General features: G+C 42.6%; 1 protein-coding gene across 1 annotated transcript in view; it reads right to left on the bottom strand.

Annotated features, from left to right (window-relative positions):
- Positions 1–24,542, bottom strand: part of LOC122542642 (probable E3 ubiquitin-protein ligase HERC1) — a gene marked incomplete at its 5' end in the record, with an annotated part of 215,948 nt that overhangs the window by 188,673 nt on the left and 2,733 nt on the right. Inside the window, 3 exons of the mRNA XM_043680638.1 lie at positions 1,010–1,230; positions 6,260–6,384; positions 6,988–7,219. Coding sequence (XP_043536573.1) covers positions 1,010–1,230; positions 6,260–6,384; positions 6,988–7,219 — 578 coding nt within the window. The remainder of the gene's footprint in view (positions 1–1,009; positions 1,231–6,259; positions 6,385–6,987; positions 7,220–24,542) is intronic.

Here is a 24,542-nt window from a genome sequence, read left to right as displayed (position 1 = left end):
AAGCACAACTGGACCTGCCACATCAACAAGAGCAGGTCAGAGGTTAGGAATACAGTGACAAGTAATTCACCTCCTGATTGCCCAAAGCCTGTCCATCAACTACAACGCACAAGTCAGGAATGTGAGAATATTCCCCTCTTTCCTGGATGGGTGCAGCTTCAAAAACACAAAAAAAGCTGGACATCATCCAGGACAAAGCAGCCCTTTTGATTGGCACCACATCATAAATATCCACTCCCTCCATCACAGATGCTCAGCACACACTTCTGCTACTACCTACGAGATGCATTTGTAGAAATTCAAAGATCCTCAAATAGAACCTTCTAAACCCAGACCACTTCTGTCTACAAGGACAAGGACAGCCGATACATGGGAATACCACCATATGCATGTTCCCCTCTAAGTCACTCACCAACTTGGAAGCAAATTACCATGTTTTCACTGTTACTGGGTCAAATCCTGGAATTCCCTCCTGAATGGCATTGTGGGTCATAGTGGTGAGCAGTATTTAGCAAGGCTGCTCACCACTATCTTATCAAGGGCAATTAGGGATGGAAATAATGTTAGCCCCAGTGACACTTGCATCCCATAATTTAAAAAAACACTTTTAAAGGTACTGTTAAACAGAAGTAGCTGTTGACACTTCCTCAATTGCTGGCTAGCCAAATCAACACACCCTCACAAAAGAAATCTAGACTGTTAACCCCAACTTTGGACTTTAGACTCCACCTTAAAAAGCAATTATTTTCTAATAATTCTGTTCAGAGACATTATGACACATCTCTGGAGCAGGTGAGACATGGATTCAGGCCTCCCGATACGTGGATAAGGATACAACCAGTGGTGAGAACAAACGGAAAGATTTGTTTTAAAACTCAGATTCTGTCTGTGATACATTAAAGTTGCCAAGACAATCAACAAGTGCCAAACAATTTTCCATAGTGAAAACAAACTTAGAGCAGAAGCTTAAAATAAGTAAGCAAAAGCAGCAAAAGCTGCAACCACACACCCATGTTGGCCAGTCCAGTACCTCTGGAATCCACATCCCCAATATATCACTATCACTTGCAAAGTCATGACCAAACATGGCTTCCATTGCTTCATCATCCAGGTCAATCTCCAATTCTTCATCGAGGTTAAAGTCATAGAGAGCAGCTGGGTCTTGTGCCATCGATGTCCCTTCTCGCCGGCTTTGGTTTCGATGAGCCTGAACTGAACGGTACAATCCTGCTGCAATTTTAAAGTGAGAAGTGCTTTATCAAATTATTACATACTAATGCAGTCCAAACTGAAAATAATTGATTCACAAACAAAATGCATAAAAATAGGTATTTATTTTATCTTGGCTTTCAAATGAATATGCAGTGTTCCAAATTGAAGGCATGTGCTGTACTTTTAAGAGAGAGAGAATGCTTTTCTGAACTGAGAACTCACAGCAGCTGTATATATGACTAGATGGCAATTCCAGAATGTACTGGAAAATTGAAAATATGGAACATTTGGCTGCGAAATGGCAAGACCTGAGATTTAGTTGCTGATCTGACAAGGGTACGTGATGTCTCTGATCGTGTTTTCCGGGTCCTTAAGGGGGAGGCGGAGCAGCCCGAAGTCGTGGTCCACATTGGCACCAATGACATAGGTAGGAGGGCTGAGGATTTTAGGCAGGCTTTCAGGGAGCTAGGTTGGAAGCTCAGAGTTAGAACGAACAGAGTTGTTGTCTCTGGTTTGTTAACTGTGCCACATGATAGAGAGTCGAGGAATAGGGAGAGAGAACAGTTAAATGCGTGGCTACAGGCATGGTGCAGGAGGGAGGGATTCCAGTATTTGGATAACTGGAGTTCTTTCTGGAGAAGGTGGGACCTCTATAAACAGGATGGTCTGCACCTGAACCAGAGGGGCACCAGTATCCTTTGTGGGAGGTTTTCTAGTGCTCTTGGGGGGAGTTTAAACTAACTCTGCAGGGGCATGGGGACCCAGACTGTAGCTTTAGGGTGCAGGACCTGGAGTGTAGGGAGGTTAGGAACATGGCATCAATTTCAAAGGAGGGTGCCTGTAAACAGGAAAGTGGCTTGAAATGTGTATACTTCAATGCAAGAAGTATACGAAATAAGGTAGGTGAACCTGCAGCGTGGGTTGGTACCTGGGACTTCGATGTTGTGGCTATTACGGAGACATGGGTAGAACAGGGACAGGATTGGCTGTTGCAGGTCCCAGGGTTTAAATGTTTTGGTAGGGTGACTGAACATACATATCCAGATTTCCACCTCAAGCCAGTCAATAACCACACATTTGTTAATCAGATGAATGCTTTGCAGTGAATGATACTTCTGACCTTTTGTCTCTGGTAATGATGAACAAATATTTAATAGACAAGGTGATGCAATTTATGCCACTAGCTGTTCTTTTGGATTTGTTCCTCAATTGATTTTCTATTTAATGCAATATCCTTCCTGCACTGGTCACTGAAAATGAGTATCATTCAATGTCATTTCTTTGCAGAAGATGGATGATAGAAATTGATTTTATTTTTTCCTTTGTTTGACTTAGCGAGAGTAGCTCTAATATTTGATTTTTGGCAAAGCATTGAATTTCCAGTATCAAGCGCTTATGCCATTACCATGCAAAATATTACACTCATTGAAAACAACTATTCTCTATTTTTAAATTGGATGGACTGCTTGTAATGCAAGAATTTCTTGCTGTCCCATATATCTGTGATTATTGATGATACATATATAGCAAAAACTAAATGTCCTTTATGTAGCTTCTTTGTACTAGGTAGTGACTTAATTATTTTAAAATTGGAATGTTGTATGCCTTTCCATGCTTCCAATATTACACAAATGTCCTTAGTTAAAGCCTCATATATATGGCACTGTGGATGTAAAAGTTATATTAAACCATTTATTTTCATACCTTTGTTGCAACATGAACTGAACTTTTGTTACTTTGCTTCAACTTTGAGTTTTTTAAATGAAGGCACAGAGACTAAAATGCTGAAACGAAATATATTAAATTGTAATTCAAAATTCAGCTGTCCCTATTTGTTTAATTCATACCCTTTCATTTTATCTCACTTCATCATTATGAAAGATTTGTCTTAGTTAACCTTCAGCTGGAATTCAGCTGAAAAACATCTATCTTTTGCACTAGTTGGAGAAACCAACTTAAATTTAAGAAAATTAATGCCATCTTCCGAATATCTTTGAAAGTTCTGAACCTCATGGATATTCTGCTCATCATTCACTTTGCAAATGTGTTCCAAAAACTGTGGAAAATTCCTTCCCCAGTTTTATTTTCAAAGGATAGCTCTCATACTCTTTTTACCTGCTAAGATCCAGTTATCTGTCGTCTTCAAGTGTACATAACCAATGAGCATGTCGTAATAATATCAAGAGTGCTACTGCTAGGAAAAAGATACACTCATTCATAAATGTTCATTGAAAGGTATTGCTGTTCCAATATTCTTCAGGTTCAATTCATAATGCCACGATCTCCACCACAAATAGGGCAAGGAGGTGGACCCTAACTCTGACACAGCTGGAATGGAAATTAAGCCCAGTGCTGTTGGCACCAATCTGAGCCACATTCAGCCAACTGAGCTGATTCCACCTCAGTCTCCCACTCCTGCAGCCAGTCATTAATATATGTCAGCAAGTCTTACAAGTTGATACTCAATCTCTTTGATCACAGGTATAAATGTGCCTTCCTCTGTCTTCAAGTCCAGGAGTGGGATTTATGTGTAAAGCTTCAGGGTCAGAGGCAGGCACTTTGCTCACTGCACTATTAGACCATCTTGCTGTTCCTAAAACCCTATGAAAATGTCAATCAGACGAATAGTGAATCAATAACAAAGGCTTCAAGCACTTCACGTCTCATAATCTTGTCCAAAATAGATATTGAGACATGAGAGAAGATACCACCGAAAGAACAACTTATTATAAATGCTTTAAAAATGTCAATTTAGTAAATTGAACAATTTACTTCACTTATCAAAACAGATTCTGTGAAGCTAATGTTTTTATAGATCAGAGCTCTCAACCAAGCATGTATAATAAGGGCAGTTGGAAAACTGTTTCATTGCAATTTCTATGGGGTAGTAATAACACCTTTTTTTCCTTCCAAACAAAATTCTGAATGGAATTTTTTTAACTCACAGTTGCAAACTTGGCATTGTTATTATGTGGGTCATCATTAACGTGCATCATGCAAATGGCATGAGTGGACATGGAAGGGACATGGGTTGTCATGGAAGGTCTAAGAGACCATGGGGAGCTGCTGAGTGTAACTGAAGCCTAAAAAACACAGTGGTTCATGAAGTCATGTCATCAGCATTTTTGGAAAGGGCAGTTAGGGATGTGCAAAAATGAGACAGTGATGCCCACATCTCATGAACAAATAAATAAAAATTGCCTTGCTCGTTATGAGAGGCCATTGAGAGTGGGGAGAGGAAGTCAGTAAAGTGGTGTGAGTGGTGAGGGCTAAATGGTGTAATTATTTTCATTAAACCTGAGCAATTTCTCAAAGCTGAGGAAGAACTAAGGAATGCTTTCCAACCTGCCACGTGACTGCTTAAAATGCACATCTCTGATTTTTCAGCATGGACTTCATCTTATACTCACGTATTCCCACCTCACCCAATCCTACCCCCACTTCACTGCACTCCAAGTTAAAATTGCTGATTTGCCCCAATGGGGCTCTGCCAAGTTGGGGAAAAAAAGTGTCATAGAGCATCAGAGTCACCTCAGGAGCTTTGCCTCTGAGCTCAGCTTTGCTCTGCTCCTCTCCAGTTGTTGCTCTGAGTGAGCTTGACCCACTCTGTTCCCGTTGCTGCTCTGACTGAGCTTCTGACTCTAGCTGTCCATTTTGGTAGCAAATATCTGGCTCTTCACTTTTAGTGAAATATTAAATACTTTAGCAAATAAATGCTTTAGCTTTTTTTTTAGAAGTGGAGTGATTTATAATTCAGTCATACCAACTGTATTATCACAACTTGGCTTACTTTACCACACATTATACATAAGCCTTTGGAGCAGATCTTCACACTTCACTGGAAGAGGCCACTTTCACTAATCAATAACTGATTTGCAAAGACCATTTCATCAACTTGACAGCTTCCAGATTCAATTAATTTCCAATGAACAGCTGTACAAGTCTGGAATTAATAAACAACTCAATAGTTCTAGTGTGAACACACATATGCGGATTTCTGTTCAGTTATAATCTTCCCTGTGGTTTGCTGTAACTGTTGTCTTCCATTCAGCTATGGAGTCAGCTATTACAAGGGTGCATAGCTTTAAATTAAGGGGGGGTAGGTATAGGAGAGATGTTAGGGGTAGGTTCTTTACTCTGCGGGTCGTGAGTTCATGGAATGCCCTGCCAGTAGCAGTGGTGGACTCTCCCTCATTATGGGCATTTAAGTGGGCATTGGATAGGCATATGGAGGATAGTGGGCTAGTGTAGGTTAGGTGGGCTTGGATCGGCGCAACATCGAGGGCCGAAGGGCCTGTACTGCGCTGTATTCTTCTATGTTCTAACTCAAATTTAACCAATGTTTAAATTATGCTCCAGTCTACTAAAACCGATGTTTTGTCAACATCGATCCAATGACACGGTCTGATGTTGGGGGTATAAGAATGTGGACATTTTGAAAATTGGTCAGGCTGCAACTGCTGTAGAGAGAGCTAATTGCCCATCTAACATTTTGCTCTCCAAGAAATTAGGCAACACTTTCTATCAAAGGTACCTTTTCATGTGAAACATACTCGCAGTAAAAGGAAAGACGACCACCCAGGGACAATCTCAGCCGAAAGAATGAACACACATAAGAGAGTGACTGTGGTTTTGAAATTAAGTTGATGTAATTTTAATTAGTGATTTATTGGAACAGCATGGAGATGCATGCAGATAGTAAGCAGTCAAGAGAAAGGGTTGTGAAAAGTTGTTTATTGTTCACTTTTAGAGTTAAAGAATAAATTGATGCTATTTTCTTTAAATAGTGGAATTTGGGAGTTCTCTGTCACTCACATTTTAACAGATTGTGAAATGAGGTGAGCTTTTCTGGGTGTTTGGTTTAATTAACAGAGAAGTTCACCTCCATGTTGTCACAAATGTAAACAATCAAATTGTACTCTGTACTTCAACTTTTCTAGGTTAACTGACACCATTAGCCAGCATTCTTCAGAAAGGGGAATAGCCAAGCACACCAGGAAATGCTTCTGTTTAAGGTGTAGGTTTGGTGCATGAACGTTTGAATCACCTGCACGTGCTAACAGAGTTCGAGCTGCTACCTCAAACTTTTGCCTTCTAGTTACAGTTGAACGGTTTCTGGAAGAAGGTATATTGGTAGATGAACCACTTTCTTCTTGATCCAATTGATTTGGGCTGCAAAAAACATGAAACATTATTCATTGGAGATCCAAACATTTAATGAACATTGTAATTCTTGGCTTTTATCCTTATAGAAAAACATGTCAAAGTTTCAGCAAGATTCCAGGATTTACTCTTTGCATGCAATTATCTTATACAAGTGAGCTCAGTGTAAGATACTTGTAAATGAACACTCAACTTGTTTGATATGTGAAATAAGGCTTCATCATTCTCTTAAGTGCTAGTCTGATAGTCTAATGGGTCATGACAAAGGCCAAAAGAATGAGTGATTTTGTTCTTCGGTGGAGCAGGCTTAAAGTGTTGAAAGCCCGCTTCTTAGTCCCATGTTCCTATGCAGGTCTCTAAAATTTTGTTGAAGATCTTTATGCTAAGAAGAATCAACATTGTTATACGGTTTTAAGGTTACACTTTGCAAAATGTAGTTGATGGTGGGCATAGTATGTTATCTGAACATCAAGGCTTATCAATTGTCTAAAGAACACTTTTAAGGTACCGAATGCTCTTTTCGGAGCAAATTTTATAACACATAACCATAAAACTGTCCAATTAAAGTTTTTAAAATTACCTAACCTTAAATATCAAAAGTCACAAACATACCTTTCACTGAACCCTTCCTCCAGCTCTGTGGCATCAACAGAAGGTATTTCTCCAGGTGACTGGAAATAGCCCTGATCTCTCGACTTATCACCACTGCCTGAAGCAGTTGCTCCAAGGCATGAATCTGTAGTGATTGCAGACTGTGGCTCGTTATCTTCTTCTGTACTTGGGTGTTCGATCATCCACATTGCCAACACTGTGATATTCTGGGCATCTGCTTCTCCTCTGGCACCTAATCCAATTTTTACACCAAAACACAGAACTTAGAATTTTAAAAAATCCCCTTCTAAAAATCATAATAACCTCAAAACCTTGTAATTCAATAATCAATGTTTGAATGATAATCAATGCTGCCATACAAGGTAATGTGATAACTATTACCTGAAGCAGTATTTTGCTTACATAAAACCTCTCACCTGCTCAAGTTATGTAGTTAACCTTGCTGTGCATGTACATCAGTTCCTTATCAGGAAAGGCAGATAAAGTGGTTAATTCATGCCTTTTTATTAGCTGAGGCGCAGAACTTAACAGCAGGGGGGTTATGCTGAAAATGTATAACACATTGCTTAGGTCACAGCCAGAATACTATACGCAGTTCTGGAATCCACATTGTAAGAGGGATGCAATCATACTAGGTTGCAGAGGAAATGCTACCTGGATTGAAGAGCTTCAGATATGAAGATCGTGGTCGGTTCCCCTATAGCCAAGAAGATTGAGTGGGAAAATGATTGAGATGTATAAAATTATGAGGAGCTTAGACTGGGTAAACAGGAAAAGACAGATCCCCCCTTGATGGAGGGATCAATGAGCAGGGACATAGATTGAAGGGAATGGGTTTAGAGGGAAAATGTTTTCACCCAGAGAGTGTTGGAATCTGGAACTCATTACCTGTTAAAGGTGTTAGAGGCAGTAATCCTCCAAATATTTAAGTAATTATTTTCACAATTGACCACTAAGACTTGCATCAACCATTCTAGAGAGGGGCTGCTTTGCTGACACAGCACTGTTGATAATTCACCTAAGCCTGCACTTTGACTTAAGGACTTTGTTGAGGAGGATAAGCAGAATTACGTTAAGAGCAAAGTAGGGCTTTTTTTTTTATTTTCTAAGAGCACCAGTTGCCAAAGAGACAGAGATGGAAGTCTTTGGAGTAGTAAGCTTCCTCTGTCAAATGTGGGAGATCAGGGAGCAGTAACGACTGTGTGCAGGAAGTGTATTCGGTTGCAGCTCCTTTTTAGGCTGCATGGATTGGTTGGAGTTGCAGTTGGACACAGAGGACACACAGGAGGCACAGAGTGTGATAGGAAATAATTTCAGTGAGGTGGTCACAAAGATAGTCAGATAGATGGATGTCTGCCAAGAGAGATTGGCAGATGGCGCAGGAGTCTCTTGTGACTATCCCCCTCTCAAACAAGTATACGGTTTTGGAGACTGTTGGGGAAAATAGCCTCTTATGGGAAATAGCAGCACAGCCAGGTCTGGGTCATCACAACTTGCTTTCCTTAAGAGTATGGCAAAGTCTAAGTGAGCAATTGAGATAGGGAACTCTCTTGTCAGGGGCAAAGACAGGCATTATTACAGACATGAGTGAGATTCCAGGGTGGTGTGTTGCCTCCCCGGTGCTCGGGTCAGGGACGTCTCAGAGTGTTTGCAACTATTTCTCAAATGGAAGCACAAGTAGCCAGAGGTCTTTGCACACCTTGCTACTACTTACATAGGTACAAAGAGGGATAAGATCTGGCAGAGTGAACATCGGGTGTTAGGCAGGAGGCTAAAAAACAGGACCTCGAGGGTAGTAATCACTATATAATTCCTGGTGCCACATGCTAGTGAGAGTAGGCATAGAAGGATAAGGCAGATAATGGCTGAGGAGCTAGTGTAGGGGCAAGTTTTTGGATCATTGGGATCACTTCTGGGGAGAGGTGACAGGTTGCACCTGAACTATAGGTGGATTAATAACCTGGAGTGAGGCTTAGTAAAGCTATTCGGAAGGGTTTAAACTACTCTGACAGGGAGCTAGGATCACAGACAGTAGTGAGACACAAGAAATGTTTAAAAAAAGCAAGTTAAATTGATAAGGCAGGCAACACCATAGCAGGGAACGAGGGAAGTAATGAATTCAACTACATTTATTTCAATGCAAGAGGTAAGGCAGATGAACTCAAAGCATGGATCAGTTCATGGGACTGAGATATCGTAGCTATTACAGAAACGTGGTTGAGAGAGGGGCAGGACTGGCAGCTCAATGTTCCGGTGTACCGATGCGACAGGAAGGATAAAAGAGGAGGAAGACAGTGACATTTTTGATTAGAAAATTATCATGACAGTACTTAGAGAGGATATTCCTGAGGGATTGTCCAGTAAGGTTATATGGGTGGAACCAAGAAATAATAAGTGGGTGATCATTTGGATATGTTTGTACTAAAAGCACCTCCAATAGTCAGGGGGAAATTGAAGACAATGTAGGGAGATTGCAGATAGCTGTAAGAATAATAGAATTGCAATAGCAGGGGAGTCTAACTTTCTGAACATAGACTGGGTCTGCCATAGTGTTAAGGTCTTGGATGGGGAGGGTTTGTTATGTTCAGGACAAATTTCTCAATCAATATTACATTGCCCTATGAGAGAAAGGGCAAAACCCAACTTGCTCTTGGGAAATAAGGCAAAGCAAATGATTTGCGGTTTAGTGGGGGAGCACTTGGAATTAGCGACCATAATTCTATTAGTTTTAAAATAGTTATGGAAAAGGATAGGTTGGGACCAAAATTTAAAGTTCTAAATTGGGACAATGCTAATTTTGATGGTATTAGGCAGGAACTTTCACATGTTGACTGGGGCGCCGGGGCTGTTTGCAGGTAAAGGGACGTCTGGCAAGTGGGAGGCTTTCAAAAGTGAGATAACAAGAGTTCAGGGCCAACATGTAGTGTGAACGGCAAAGCTGGCAGGAATAGGGAGAACTGGATGACTACAGATATTGAGGCTCTGGCCAAAAGAAAAGAAGAGGTTTATGTCAGGTATAGACAGTTGGGATCAAATTAATACCTTGAGGCGTATAGGGGGGGCATAGGAGCACACCTAACAGGAAAATCAGGAGTGCAAAAAGAGGAACATGAGATAGCCTTGGCAGTTAAGGTAAAGGAGAATGCAAAGAGAGTATTTTTGCCAGAGCAGCGAGGAGAGAAGGAGGAGTGAAGCAAGGGCTGCCGGGAAGGGTGAGTTTTCCCACATAATAAGGGACTTACCTCGGGAGTCGGGCCTCCATTTTGCCAGAGCGGCGAGGAGAGGAGGAGGAGTGAAGCTGCCGGGATGGTAAGGGCTTAATTTATATTTGGGCAATGGCTAAACCAGAGATATTACACGTGTAGTATCTCCCTCCTGCCCCCTTCCTCTAACCGGAAGAAAAAGACCCTGTAAGGCTTTTATTTCTTATTTCTTTTTCATTTATTCAAGTGCATTGTTTGGTTTTACTTGGTTCATATAAAGCTAAGCTTACAAAGGCAGGGGACCTCAGACCCATGGCATGTGACTCTTGCTTGATGTGGGAGCTTAGGAACGTGTCTGACGTTCCTGACTCTTACATTTGCAAGATGTGTGCCCAGCTGCAGCTGTTGTTTGACCGCATGACGGCTCTGGAGCTGTGGATGGACTCACTGTGGAGCACTGTGGAGAAGGTCGTGGATAGCATGTTTAGTGAACTGGTCACACCACAGCTTAGAATTGCTGAGGGAGACAGTGAATGGGTGACCAAAGGCAGAAAAAGATTAGGAAGGCAATGCAGGTGTCCCCTGCGGTCATCTCCCTTCAAAACAGGTATACAGTTTTGGATACTGTTGGGGGAGATGGCTCACCAGGGGAGGGCAGCAGTTGTCAAGATCATGGCAGCGTGGTGGGCACTGATGTCCAGAAGGGCGGGAAAATGTCTCGTAGGACCATAGTCACAGGGGATTCTATTGTGAGGGGAGCAGATAGGCGGTTCTGTGGCCGAAAACGGGACTCCCGGATGATATGTTGTCTCCCAGGTGCTTGGGTCAGGGATGTCACTGATCGGCTGTAGAGATTCTAAAAGGGGAGGGTGAACAGCCACTTGTCTTGGTGCATGTAGGCACCAACGATATAGGTAGAAAGTGAGATGAGGTCCTGAAAGAAGAATTCAGGGAGCTAGGAGAGAAGTTAAAGAGGAGGACCTCAAAGGTAGTGATCTTGGGATTACTACCAATGCCACGTGCTAGCCAGTGTAGAAATGAAAAAATAGGCAGGATGAACTTGTGGCTTGAGAGATGTAGGAGGGAGGAGTTCAGATTTGTTGGACATTGGGACCGGTTTTGGGGAAGGTGGGATTATTATAAAAGGGACGGTCTACATCTGAACCAGACTGGAACTAATGTCCTTGGGGGAGTTTTTGCTACTGCTGTTAGGGAGGTTTTAAATTAATGTGGCAAGGGACTGGGAACCAGAAAAGAAAACAAGTAGGCAGTGAGGTAAAGACTGTAGACTGTAAGAGTTATGAAGATAGCATTAATAAAGGGAAGAATAGGCAGACAGCAGGTGAGCGCAAAAGAACTGGTGGCTTGAAATGCATCTACTTTAATGCAAGGAGTATAGTGTGTAAGGCAAATGAACTTAGGGCTTGGATTGATGCCTGGGAGTTTGACGTTATTGCAATCACAGAGATTTGGTTGAAGGAAGGGCATCATGATTGGCAACTGAATGTTCCAGGATGTAGACATTTCAGATAGGACAGGGAGGGAAGTAAAAGAGGGGGTTGAGTTGCATTGCTGGTCAGGGACGATATCACAGCTGTGCTAAAGGAGGACACTATGGCAGTCTTGGGTAGTGAGGTATTATGGGTGGAACTCAGAAATAAGAAGGGTGCAGTTACATTGTTGGGGCTGCCTTACAGACCTCACAACAGTGAACGTGAGGTAGAAGAATAAATAGATAAACAGATTATGAATAGACGTAGAGGCAATAGGGTAGTGGATGTTTCCCAACATTGACTGGGATACACTTACTGTCAGAGGTCTGGATGGAGTAGAATTTGTACGAAGCGTTGAGAGTTTTCAAGAGCAGTATGTCAACAGTCCGATGAAGGAAGGGGCCATATTGGACCTGGTATTGGGGAACGAGCTAGGACAAGTGGTAGAAGTTGCGGTAGGGGATTTCTTTGGGAACAGTGACCACAATTCTATAAATTTTATAATACTTGTAGATAAAGAAAAGTGGTCCTAAGGGAAGAGTGCTAAACTGGGCCAAGACCAATTATATCAAGATTAGACAGGAGCTGGGAAATGTGGATTGAAGAGAAGTCCTCATTTGAGATGTGGGAGGCTTTCAAAGATAGATTAACGGTAGTGCAGGACAGGCATATCCTGTTGAAGACAAAGGATAGGAAGGGCAAGATTCGTAAACAGTGGATGAAAGGAGAAATTGTACGACTAACCCAGAGGGATGTGTACATAAAGTCTAGGCAGCTGAGAACAGAACAGGCCCTGGAGGAATATCGGAACAGTAGGACAAGTCTTAAACAAGGAATCAAACATGCTAAAATGAGTCATGAAATAGCTTTAGCTAGCAGAATTAAGGAAAACCCCAAAGCATTTTATTCTTATATAAGAAGCGGGTAATTAGAGAAAGGATCGGTACACTAAAAGATAATGAAGGAAGGCTGTGTGTCAAACCTGAGAAAATGGGTGAGATTCTGAATGATTACTTTGCATCAGTGTTCACTGACGAGAGGAAAATGATGAATCTTGAGATTAGAGATAGAAGTTTGATTAGTCTGAAACACGTTGGCATAAGTAGGGAAGATGTGTTGTGTATGCTAGAGGTTATTAAGGTGGACAAATACTCAGGACCAGATGGGATCTATCCCAGGTTGCTGAGGGAGGAGAGAGAGGAAATAGTTAGGGCTCTGACAGATATCTTTGTGACATCCTTAAATAGAGGTGAGGTGCTGGAGGACTGGAAGGTTGCTCATGTTGTCCCCCTGTACAAGGAGGGTAGTAGGGATATTCCTGGTAACTACAAACCAGTGAGCCTGACGTCAGTGGTGGGAAAGTTGCTAGAGAGGGTACGGAGAGATAGGATCTCTTTATATTTGGAAAGGAATGAGCTTATCGGTGATGGGCAACATGGTTTTGTACAGGGAAGATCGTGATAGAGTTCTTCGTGGAAGTGACCAAGTTGTTAGATGAAGGAAGGGCTGTTGATGTCATATACATGGACTTTAGTAAGGCATTTGATAAGGTTTCCCATTGTAGACTAATGGAGAAAGTGAAGTCACATGGTGTGCAGGGTGTTCTAGCTAGGTGGATAAAGAACTGGTTGAGCAACAGGAGACAGAGTAATAGTTGAAGGAAGTTTCTTGAAATGGAGAAAAGTGAACAGAGGTGTTCCACAGGAGTCAGTATTGGGGCCACTGTTGTTTGTAATATACATAAATGATCTGGAAGAGGGCACTGTTGGTATGATCAGCAAGTTTGCAGATGACACAAAGATTGGTGGAGCAGCAGAAAGCATAAGGGACTGTCAGAGAATACAGGAGGATATAGATAGACTGGAGAGTTGGGCGGAAAGGTGGCAGATGGCTTTCAATCCAGACAGATGTGAGGTGATGCATTTAGGGAAGTCTAATTCTAGAGCGAATCATACAATGAATGGAAGAGCTTTGGGAAAAGTTGATGGGCACAGAGATCTGGGAATGCAAGTCCATTGTACCCTGAAGGTTGCTGCACAAGTGGATAGAGTGGTCAAGAAGACATATAGTATGCTTACCTTCATCGAACGGGGTATTGAGTATAAGAGCTGGCAAGTCATGTTAAAATTGTACAAGACATTGATTCGGCCGCATTTAGAATACTGTGTACAGTTCTTGGCGCCACATTACCAAAAGGATGTGGACGCTTTGGAGAGGGTGCGGAGAAGGTTTACGAGGATGGTGCCTGGTATGGAAGGTGCTAGCTATGAAGAGAGGTTGAGTAGGTTAGGTTTATTTTCACTAGAAAAAAGGAGATTGAGGGGGGACCTGATTGAGGTTTACAAAATCATGAAGGGTATAGACAGGGTGGATAGAGACAAGCTTTTTCCCAGGATGAAGGATTCAATAACGAGAGGTCATGCTTTCAAATTGAGAGGTGGAAAGTTTAAGGGGGATACACATGGCAAGTACTTCACACAGAGGGTGGTAGGCGTTCGGGATACGTTGCCAGCAGATGTGGTAGAGGCAGGCACGGTAGATTCATTTAAGATGCGTCTGGACATATGCATGAGTAGGTGGGGAGCAGAGGGATACAGATGCTTAAGAATTGACAGACAGGTTTAGACAGTTCATTTGGATTGGCTCAGGCTTGGAGGGCCGAAGGGCCTGTTTCTGGGCTGTAAATTTTCTTTGTTCTATACAAGTATGTAAAGGGCATAAAAGAATAGAATCCCTTAAATATCAATGAGGTTTGCTATGCATAGAGCCACAGGAGATGGATGCAATCCTAAATCAATATTTCTCAGTAGCATTTACCATGGACAAAGACAAAGCCAGGGAAGTAAATAGTGATGTCTTTCAAAGAGTCCACATTGCAGGAGGTGGTGCTGGAGGTCTTAAAATGCATCGATAGATAAATCAGTGTAAACCTGATCAAGTATATCAGAGGACATTTCTTCCCTAGGGAAGAAATCGCTGGGTCCCTTGCTGAGATATTTCTATCATCGACAACATTTCTTCCCTAGGGAAGAAATCGCTGGGTCCCTTGCGGAGATATTTCTATCATCGACAACCATGGGTAAGATGCTGAAAGACTGAAGGGTGTCTAATGTTGTGCCATTATTTGAGAAAGGCTGAAGGAAAAGCCAAAGAGAAGTTTTTTGAAGAAGTGACCAAGAAGATAAATGAGGATGGGGCAGTAAATATTGTCTACATGGAAGGGCTTCAAGAAGGTACACTGGTTAGTAAGAATTGATCACATGGGATCAAGGAAGATCTAGCCAATTGAGTAGTAAGGGTATGGAATTTTTTGCTTTCAACAGTCGTAGATTCACCAAGTTTAAATGCATTTAAATCGTCATTGGACAGGCATATGGACGTACATGGAATAGTGTAGGTGGGGTGGGCTTCGGATTAGTATGACAGGGTGGCGCAACATCAAGGGCCGAAGGGCCTGTACTGCGCTGTAATGTTCTATCATCTATGAATTTGGAGACAGAGGTAGAGGAGTATTTTTCAGACTGAAGGTCTGTGTGGTGTGCCAAAAGGATTGGTACTGGGTCCACTGTTGTTCATCATTTCTGGAAACGATTTGGATGAGAATAAAAGAGTCATGGTTAGTAAGTTTGTAAATGACACCAAAGTTGGTGGTATAGTGGACAGTGAGGAAGGTTATCTCAGAGTACAATGGAATCTTGATCAACCAGGCTAGTGGACCAAGGTATGGCAGATGGAGTTTAGATTTAGATTACTTACAGTGTGGAAACAGGCCCTTCGGCCCAACAAGTCCACACCGACCCTCCGAAGAGCAACCCACCCAGACCCATTCCCCTACATTTACCCCTTCACCTGACACTATGGGCAATTTAGCATGACCAATTCACCTAACCTGCACATTTTGGACTGAGAGAGGAAACCGAAGCACCTGGAGGAAACCCACGCAGACACAGAAAGAATGTGCAAACTCCACACAGACCCGGGACCTGAGGCAGGAAGTGAACCCGGGTCTCTGGCACTGTGAGGCAGCAGTGCTAACCACTGCGCCACCGTGCCGCCCACAAATGCTGATAAGTGTGAGGTGTTGCATTTTGATGAGACAAGGCTTAGACAGTTAATAGACAAGCCCTGGAAAGTGCTGTCAAACAGAGAGATCCAGGGTGCAGGTACATAGTTCCTCGAAAGTGGTGTCACACGTAGAGAGGGTTGTGAAAGTGGCATTTAGCATGCTTGCCTTAATTGGTCAGAACATTGAGTATAGGAGTTGGGGGGTGTCATGTTACAGCTGCACAAAACATTGGTAAGGCCACGTTTAGAGTGCTGCATACAATTTTGGTTTTCCTGCTATAGGAAAGATGCTATTACACTGGAAAAGATGCAGAAGGATTTATACGGATGTTACAAAGACTGGAAGATTTCAGTTATAAGGAGAGGCTGGATAGGCTGGGACATTTTCCCCTTGACTGTAGGGGGCTGAGGGGTGACATTATAGAGGCTTATAAGATCAAGAGGATTATATTCAGATGAATAGCCAAGGTTTTATCCCTAGGAACAAGTACACGGATAGGAAATGTTTAGAGGGATATCGCCCAAATGCAAGCAAATGGGACTAGTCCAGTTTAGGAAACCTGGTCGGCACGGATGGGTTGGGTCGAAGGGCCTGTTTCCATGCTGTATACCTCTATGATTCGAATAATTAGACGTACACTTGCAATTTGAAGTCAAAGGTGGCAATGAACCAAATGTTGGAGAATGGAATTAGATTAGTTTAAGGGGCTGTTTTTGATTCAGGTGGACCCCATGGGGCAAAGTGCCTTTTTCAGCGTAGTAGATCTCTGTGACTCGATGAGTTTAAAATATTTAGCTTGTTGTAGTGATTGGAATCAGCTGGATCTTGTTGATTACGAAATCCTATTTGGGGTTGTTAACCTCAGTTAATTAGTAAAGCCCTGGTTGACCAATATAAACAGGAGAGCATGGGGCAAGTGGCATAATGGATAATGCGCCTGTCTACTGATCAGGAGATTGTAGGTTTGAGTGCTACCTGGCTCGAGAGCATTGCAGGAATTAATTACACTTACAAACTTCTCATTGTTCTGAAACTAAGATGAGATCTGTATAGCCAGGAGATCAGCCTTCTCTGTGGCAAATACTGTAGTAGTATTCATACCGCTGGCCTGAGAATCTTGGGTTCAAAACCCAACTGCTCCAGAGGTATGGAATAACATTGCTGAACAGATTGATAAGAAAAAGAGGTATAACCAGGAGCTTAGAGTCTCCTCAGTTCAGGGAACTCTGAACTGGTTGGCCACAGTCAGTGTACTGCGCAAGTAAATAAAGGGTGACTTGGTGACGGGATATCGCCCTCTGTGCAGTTAATTTAATAATGACAGGAGAAAACTGGACATGCCTGAAAAATATTTATTTGTAATGGTCATCGTGAGTTAGGATAAGCATTTCTGGCATCATGCCTTTATTTGGGAAACTTGACCCATTTGATCCTGCTGTCAATGACTGGGCACAGTATGTGGAAAGAATGCAATACTTTTTCCTGGCAAACGGCACTGGGGCAGATGTAAAGCAATGACTAATCCTTCTAACTGCTGTGAACCTGCAGCATTTTCAATTATATGGGACTTACCTTTCCCTGAGGCACCAGACACTAAATCCTTCCAAGATTTGACCGAGTTGCTTAAGGAATATTGCAACCCCAAACCTCCTCTAATTCTGAGATGCTACCAGTTTTATTCGATTAAGTTTGGGGAATACCACTTGAGTGTAGGCAATCGCAGAGCCTCATACAGGGCATATCTTGAATAGAGGGATCCTGAGCCAGTCCACAACATAACCCACAACAAAGCCGATTCTTGGCCAAGTGGCTAAATATTCCTTCAGGATCTGGGCCAGCTAGCCACTCTAGTTGCTGCCGGTATATAGACTTGATACAACATAGGAGTCCTATAAGGCTTGACGTAAGTAAGAAATTTCGTGGGCTGGTACCAAAGGAGTGTGCACTGAAGGTCCTGAAAAGTCCCGAGACATGTGGGTTAGAATGATTAAATTACTTAGTGACCTCCAAATGTTTGGTTAAATAGTCACCCAGTTCCCATACAGTTCCTATGGTGCAGCTGTATCTATGGATGCAGAACCTGTCTTTAACAAGATTTGTTTGGAATTCCAATTCTCAAGTTTGCGCAAGACCTCAGCCGGGGGAGAACTTACACTGGGGAACCATTGTAAGTTAAAGGTACGACCTTGGTTCTGGTCCCTTTTGAGAAGCAGTTGGTGCAGTTACCACTGGATGGTAGTAAAAGACTTAGGAGAAAGTGAGGACTGCAGATGCTGGAGATCAGAGCTGAAAATGTGTTGCTGTAAAAGCGCAGCAGGTCAGGCAGCATCCAAGGAGCAGGAGAATCGACGTTTCGGGCATGAGCCCTTCTTCAGGAATGAGGAGAGTGTGCCAAGTAGGCTAAGATAAAAGGTAGGGAGGAGGGACCTGGGGGAGGGGCGTTGGAAATGCGATAGGTGGAAGGAGGTAAAGGTGAGGGTGATAGGCTGGAGTGGGGGTGGGGGCGGAGAAGTCAGGAAGAAGACTGCAGTTTAGGAAGATGGTGCTGAGTTTGAAGGTTGTGACTGAGACAAGGTAGGGGGAGGGGAAATGAGGAAACTGGAGAAATCTGAGTTCATCCCTTGTGGTTGGAGGGTTCCTAGGCGGAAGATGAGGCACTCTTCCTCCAGCCGTCGTGTTGCTATGGTCTGGCGATGGAGGAGTCCAAGGACCTGCATGTCCTTGGTGGAGTGGGAGGGGGAGTTGAAGTGTTGAGCCACGGGGTGGTTGGGTTGGTTGGTCTGGGTGTCCAAGAGGTATTCTCTGAAACATTCCGCAAGGTGGCCTGTCTCCCCAATATAGAGGAGGCCACATCGGGTGCAGCAGATGCAGTAAATGATGTGTGTGGAATTTATGGCGGATATGGAAGGATCCCTTGGGGCCTTGGAAGGAAGTAAGGGGGGAGGTGTGGGCGCAAGTTTTGCATTTCTTGCAGTTGCAGGGGAAGGTGCCGCGAGTGGAGGTTGGGTTGGTGGGGGGGTGTGGACCTGATGAGGGAGTCACGGAGGGAGTGGTCTTTTCGGAACGCTGATAGGGGAGGGGAGGGAAATATATCCCTGGCAATGGGGTCTGTTTCGAGGTGGCGGAAATGACGACGGATGATATGATGTATATGGAGGTTGGTGGGGTGGTAGGTGAGGACCAGTGGGATTCTGTCTTGGTGGCGATTGGAGGGGCGGAGCTTAAGGGCGGAGGAGCGGGAAGTGGAGGAGATGCGGTGGAGAGCATCGTCGATCACGTCTCGGGGGAACTTGAGGTAAAAGACTTGGGCCCAAGCCTATTGGTGTGGAATTGTTTGAGAAAAATTCACCTAGATTGCTCAACATTTTCCAACAGCAGAAAATGGCTGCCTCCGTGAAATCCTAGTGAAATAGTAGATTTCAAGAACGGCTTGAAGTATTTCAAGGAGGACTTGGGACTATCAAAGGGGCCAAAGCCACTTCACATGTTGACCAGAACCAATTTCGAGATTTTGCAAGGCCCATCCAGTGCCATTTGCTTTGTAGAGATGGAAATCAGGAGGCTAGAGAGCGAAGGAATTATCAAACCAGTGTCTTTTGCAAAATGGGCAGCACCAGTTGTCCTGATTGTGAAGCCTTATGGCTCAGTTTGCCTTTGTTCGGCTTTTAAGAAAATGGTACACTGCTTCTCATAGCTGGGTGAATAGCTGGTTGCTCGCATAGAGGACGTATACGCAAAGTCGGCTGGGGGCCTGTCCTTTATGAAACTGGACAAGAGCCATGCCTACCTGCAGGTGTGGCTGGATGAGGAGTCCCAGAGTGTACTTCAGTTAACACCCATATGGGTTTATATCAATATACAACACTGCCATTTGGGGTTTCATTAGCATACGCTTTTTCCAGCAGAACATTTTACAAGTTTTACCCCATGGTTGAAAATCTGTCTAATCGTTTTAAAATAGAAAGCGTTTTCTAAATTTTGAAGTAAACTTGAGTGCAGGCTAAGTTGCCGAAATGGAAAGGCTGGAAGATGAACTGTTCCAAAATAGATACATGTAGCAAATGGTTGTTAAATGGATACCTGAGTTTTGGTGCTGATTTGACAACCTTTCGAATTTAACCAATCAGTTTAAATTATGCCCAGGATACTAAAACCCAATCGAGTTTTAATTTATTGTTTTGACACCCAGGAACCAATTAAATTGTATGTGGGTATTTTGAAAATTAGAGTGAACAACTGTCGTAGAACTAACATTCTGCTCTCAAAGAAATTAGAAAACACTTTCTTATCAAAGTACCTTTTCATGTAAAAACTACTCACAGTAAAAAAACAGAAAAATGACCCAGGGAGATCTACAGCTGAAAGTGGAGAAGGGGGGGGGGGCTTGGATTTGTGATTAGCTGTTGAGTGTTCAATTAGAGTTAAGAAAACAAATTGTTAGTTTACTTTGATTAGTTGAAATGTAGGAGTTCTGTCTCTCATATTTTAACAGATTACTAGGCGGGGGAAGCTTTTCTGAGCGTTGGGTTTAATTAACAGAAGAGTTCAACCTCTACATTGTAACAATTTGGGTGCTCATTGTCCAGGATTTGGACAGGTTTGGACAGATCCAGTCAGAGATTTGGACAGATTTAAACAGATTTGGGGTACCAAAGATCCCAGCAGATTTAAACATTTGGTAATTAGTATCCCAAATCTTTAAATAAAACTGAGGTGAGAAAATTTGTTTAATTTCGGTTACTTGTGGTTCGTTAAATTTAAACAGCAGGAAATGGCTCTTAATGTTGCTAAAAAGGGCTCTGGGGTTTGAAGATGCTTCTCAAATCTGCCAAGAAAGTTGAGAAAGACAGAGGAAGGATATATTTTTAGAATTAGCAAATAGGTTAGAATTGGGTTTAACCAGGAATGAAAGGAAGGGTGAAATTGTAATGGAGTTGGTCAAGTACTTAGGTGTATCAGAGAAACAACAAGTGCAGTTGAGTTAGAAAAACTTTAATTGCAATTGAAGCAAATGGAATTAGAAGATAAGGAAGGGAAAGAAGAGCCATGTTAGAAGAAAGAGAGAGGGGAAAATGAAAGCGAGAGAAGGTTCTTAGCTGAGCAAAAGGACAGAGAGAAGAAACGGGGTGGGGGGGGGAAGAGAGAGAGAAAAAAAGAAACAGATAGACAGAGATGGCGGGGGTGTGGGGGGAGAAGAGAATTTGAACTTCAGAAGTTGTGAATTAGTCAGGAAAATCAAATTAACAGGATGGAGATCAAGGAAGAAGAAAGTAGTGATGTGTGTGAAAACATTGCCACATTTTGAGAAAGATGTCAAAGCCTTCTTTATCTCCTCTGAAAAACTGGCGAGACAGATGGAGTGGCCAAAGAACTTGTGGGTAATGCTAGTTCAGACTAAGCTGGTAGGCAGGGCTAGTGAGGTATATATAGCGCTGTCAGATGAGGTGTCAAGAGATTGTGCAGACGTCAAACAGACTATGCTTAGTGCAAGTGAATTGGTTCCAGAAGCATATAGACAGCAGTTCAGAAATATAAAGAACAAAACAAGTCAGACTTATGTTGTGTTCGAAAGAATTAAACTGAGTAATTTTGATAGATGCGTGCAGGCCTTAAAATAGATAACATAAAGGAAGCTCTAAGAGAGATTATTCTGCTGGATGAGTTTAGAAATGTACTTCCATCATGATAACAATTTATGTGGAAGAACAGAAAGTTCAAGAACTGAGAAGAGTGGCAGAGATGGCAGATGAATATGCACTGTCGCATAAGGTGAAATTTAGCTTCCGGCAAGAATTTCATCCCGTGAGGAATAGAAATTTGGAGAAGGGGAGATCCTTCACTACAAAACAATAAGTACAGCACACTGGGAATAGTTTACCACAGGTGAAAAAAGATACCCAAGAGGGTGAAAAGGAGGTGAAAGGCCTCAGGTGTTTCCACTGTGGCAAGGTGGCACACATAGTGGTGGTCATTAAAGAAAGGCACTGTGGGAAAAGATGTGATAAAAGAGGCTAAGCCAGTGAAAGTAGCAAAGGAAACATCAAAAAAAGTTGAGGAGCTGCAGAACAGTGCACAGCCTAGGCAGGGGCTGGGTGTGGAGTTAGTGCCTGATCTCTATAAAGACTTCACCTCTGCAGGTAAAGTTTCTACAGGAAGAACTGGTGAAGAAGGGAAAGAAGTTACAATTTTGAGAGATACGGGAGCTAATCAGTCTCTAATATGAAGAGATGAAAGTATTTGCACTCTTTCTGACATGTTATCCGAAAGACTGGTGATTTGTGGAATAGATAAGACAGAAATTGTGTGTTAAGGTCAAGTTGCAGAGCCAAATCAAGACTGGGGGTGTAGCAGTCGGAGTGATTTACAGAATGTTAGTTCCAAGAATACAGTTTGTTCTTGGGAGCGACCTGGCAGAATCCAAGGTGGGAGTGATGCCTTTTGTGGTGGAGAAGCCAAAAGAAAGCCAAGTAACTGAGGAATTAAAAGAAAAATACCCATGAATGTTTCCAGACTGTGTGGTAATAAAATCCCACCATCATAAGTTACAGCAAGAAGGAAAAACTAAAGAGAAAGACAAAGGAATTGAGATTCAGTTAGTGGACACCCTGTTTGATGTAAGGGTACAGGAAAAACCTGAACAAGTAGAGGCTCAGGCAGAGGTGTTTAGTCCTGAAAGGACTTACAACAAAAAGATGAGACCATAAAAGATTTGTTTAATAAAGCCTATATGGAACAGGAATCCAAATGTATTCCTGAGTGTTATTACCTTAAGGATAGAACCCTAAGATGAAAATGGAGACCACGGCAGGTTAGTGCAGAGAAGAAACAGGTAGAAGTGCACCAAGTTATGTTGCCGGTAGCATACAGACAGCAAGTATTATGAGTAGCAAATGAATTACCAGTAGGTCGTCATGTAGGCATGAGGAAGACTCAGGATAAGGTACAAAAGGCATGAGGAAGACTCAGGATAAGGTACTCAGGATAAGCCACTTCTATTGCCCTGGACTGCACAAGGATGTGCTTAAATTTTGCTGTCCATGTCATACATGCCAAATGGTAGGTAAGCCACAGGCAGTAATAAAACCAGAACTGCCACATTCGAAGAACCTTTCATGTGGGTTATGATTGATTGTGTAGGTCCCCTCCCAAAAACCAGAAGTGGGAACTGGTACTTGCTAACCAAAATAAATGCGTTGACCAGATTTCCAGATACAATTCCATTATGGAGTATGAAGGCAAACTGGTGGAGACGTTGGTAGCTTTCGTTACCTGGTATGGCTTACCCAGGGAGATTCAGTCAAACCAAGAGTCTAATTTTACTGCTAGGCTGTTTAAGGAAGTCATGGATAGCTTAGGTTTACAGCACTTTAAATCAAGTGCGTATCATCCTGAATCCCAAGGAGCACTGGACAAGTGGCATCAGTCCCTGAAGACCATGTTAAGAGCGTATTGTCAGGATTATCGGAACCACTGGAATAAAGGTTTGTTTGACATTAGAGATACCCCAAGTGAATCAGTTTGGTTAGTATTTTGAGTTAGTGTTCGGAAGTGAAATATGAGGGTTTTTGAAACGAATGTAATGTATCACTGGGGTGTATAAAACAGGCAGACATTTTGAAAATTAGATCGAGCAACTGCTGGAGAGCTAACTGCCGATCTAATATCTTGCTCTCAAAGAAATTAGAAAACTCTCTCTATCAAAGATGTAAAACTTACTTGCAGTAAAAAAAAAGGAAGAATACTCGGAGACCAGCAGTTGGAATATTGACATCAGTAGAGAAGACAGAGACTGTGTGGCCTTGAGGTTAAGTTAATGTAATGCTTAATGAGTGAGTATTGGAACAGCATTTTTTTAAATACAGTTGGAGTTAGACAGTAGGTAGTTTAGAAAAGAGGGACTTGGATTTGTGAATAGCTGTTGTTTAGTGTTCACTATTACAGTTAAGAAAATAAATTATCATTTTTCTTTAAATAGTGGAATTTAGGAGTTCTCGGTCACTCATATTTTAACATATTATGAGGTAGGGGGCACTTTTCTGGCTGTTTCATTCAATTAACAGAAGGGTCCAACCTCTGCATCGTAATAATCTGGATGATGTACTAATAACTGGGAAGATGGATAAACAGACCTTGGAGAACTTGTACATAGTGCTTAAATGTTTCTCCAAGACGGGCGTGTGCCTTAGAAAGGAAAAATGTACGCCAGGCACCCCACATGACCAACTTGGCTTCCTCGTCAGTATTCTACCTTGTACTTGTACACACTGAGAATGAGGAGCCAACACTGAATTCTACCAGAAGCTATGGGCAGCACTGCCTCGTCTTCCTTCAGTAGTCCCAGCAGCATTTTGAGATCTGTTGCTATGACAAATTTTCATCTGTAAAGATACTGGTGGACCTTCCTCATACTAAAGATGACATGAGTTGACAAAACTAGTTTCCACTCATTGGAAAATAAAGTGAGAGTGATCAAAGGAGCCTTGGCTCTGACGTCTGTATGGAAGCTTAAGTCTTCCCTTGGGTTACTGAATTATTATGGAAAATAACCTGGCCTCCATCTTGACAGATGGAGGTCCTTGGACTCCTCCATCACCAGACCATGGCAACACGACAGTTGGAGGAAGAGCGCCTCATCTTCTGCCGAGGAACCCTCCAACCACAAGGGATGAACTCAGATTTCTCCAGTTTCTTCATTTCCCCTCCCCCCACCTTGTCTCAGTCAAATCCCTCGAACTCAGCACCACCTTCCTAACCTGCAATCTTCTTCCTGACCTCTCCGCCCCCACCCCACTC

This window comes from Chiloscyllium plagiosum, chromosome 40 (assembly GCF_004010195.1).
Source record: "Chiloscyllium plagiosum isolate BGI_BamShark_2017 chromosome 40, ASM401019v2, whole genome shotgun sequence".
NCBI lineage: Eukaryota > Metazoa > Chordata > Chondrichthyes > Orectolobiformes > Hemiscylliidae > Chiloscyllium > Chiloscyllium plagiosum.
The sequence above is the reverse complement of the archived record's forward strand: the minus strand, read 5'-3'. Positions and strand labels throughout refer to the sequence as shown.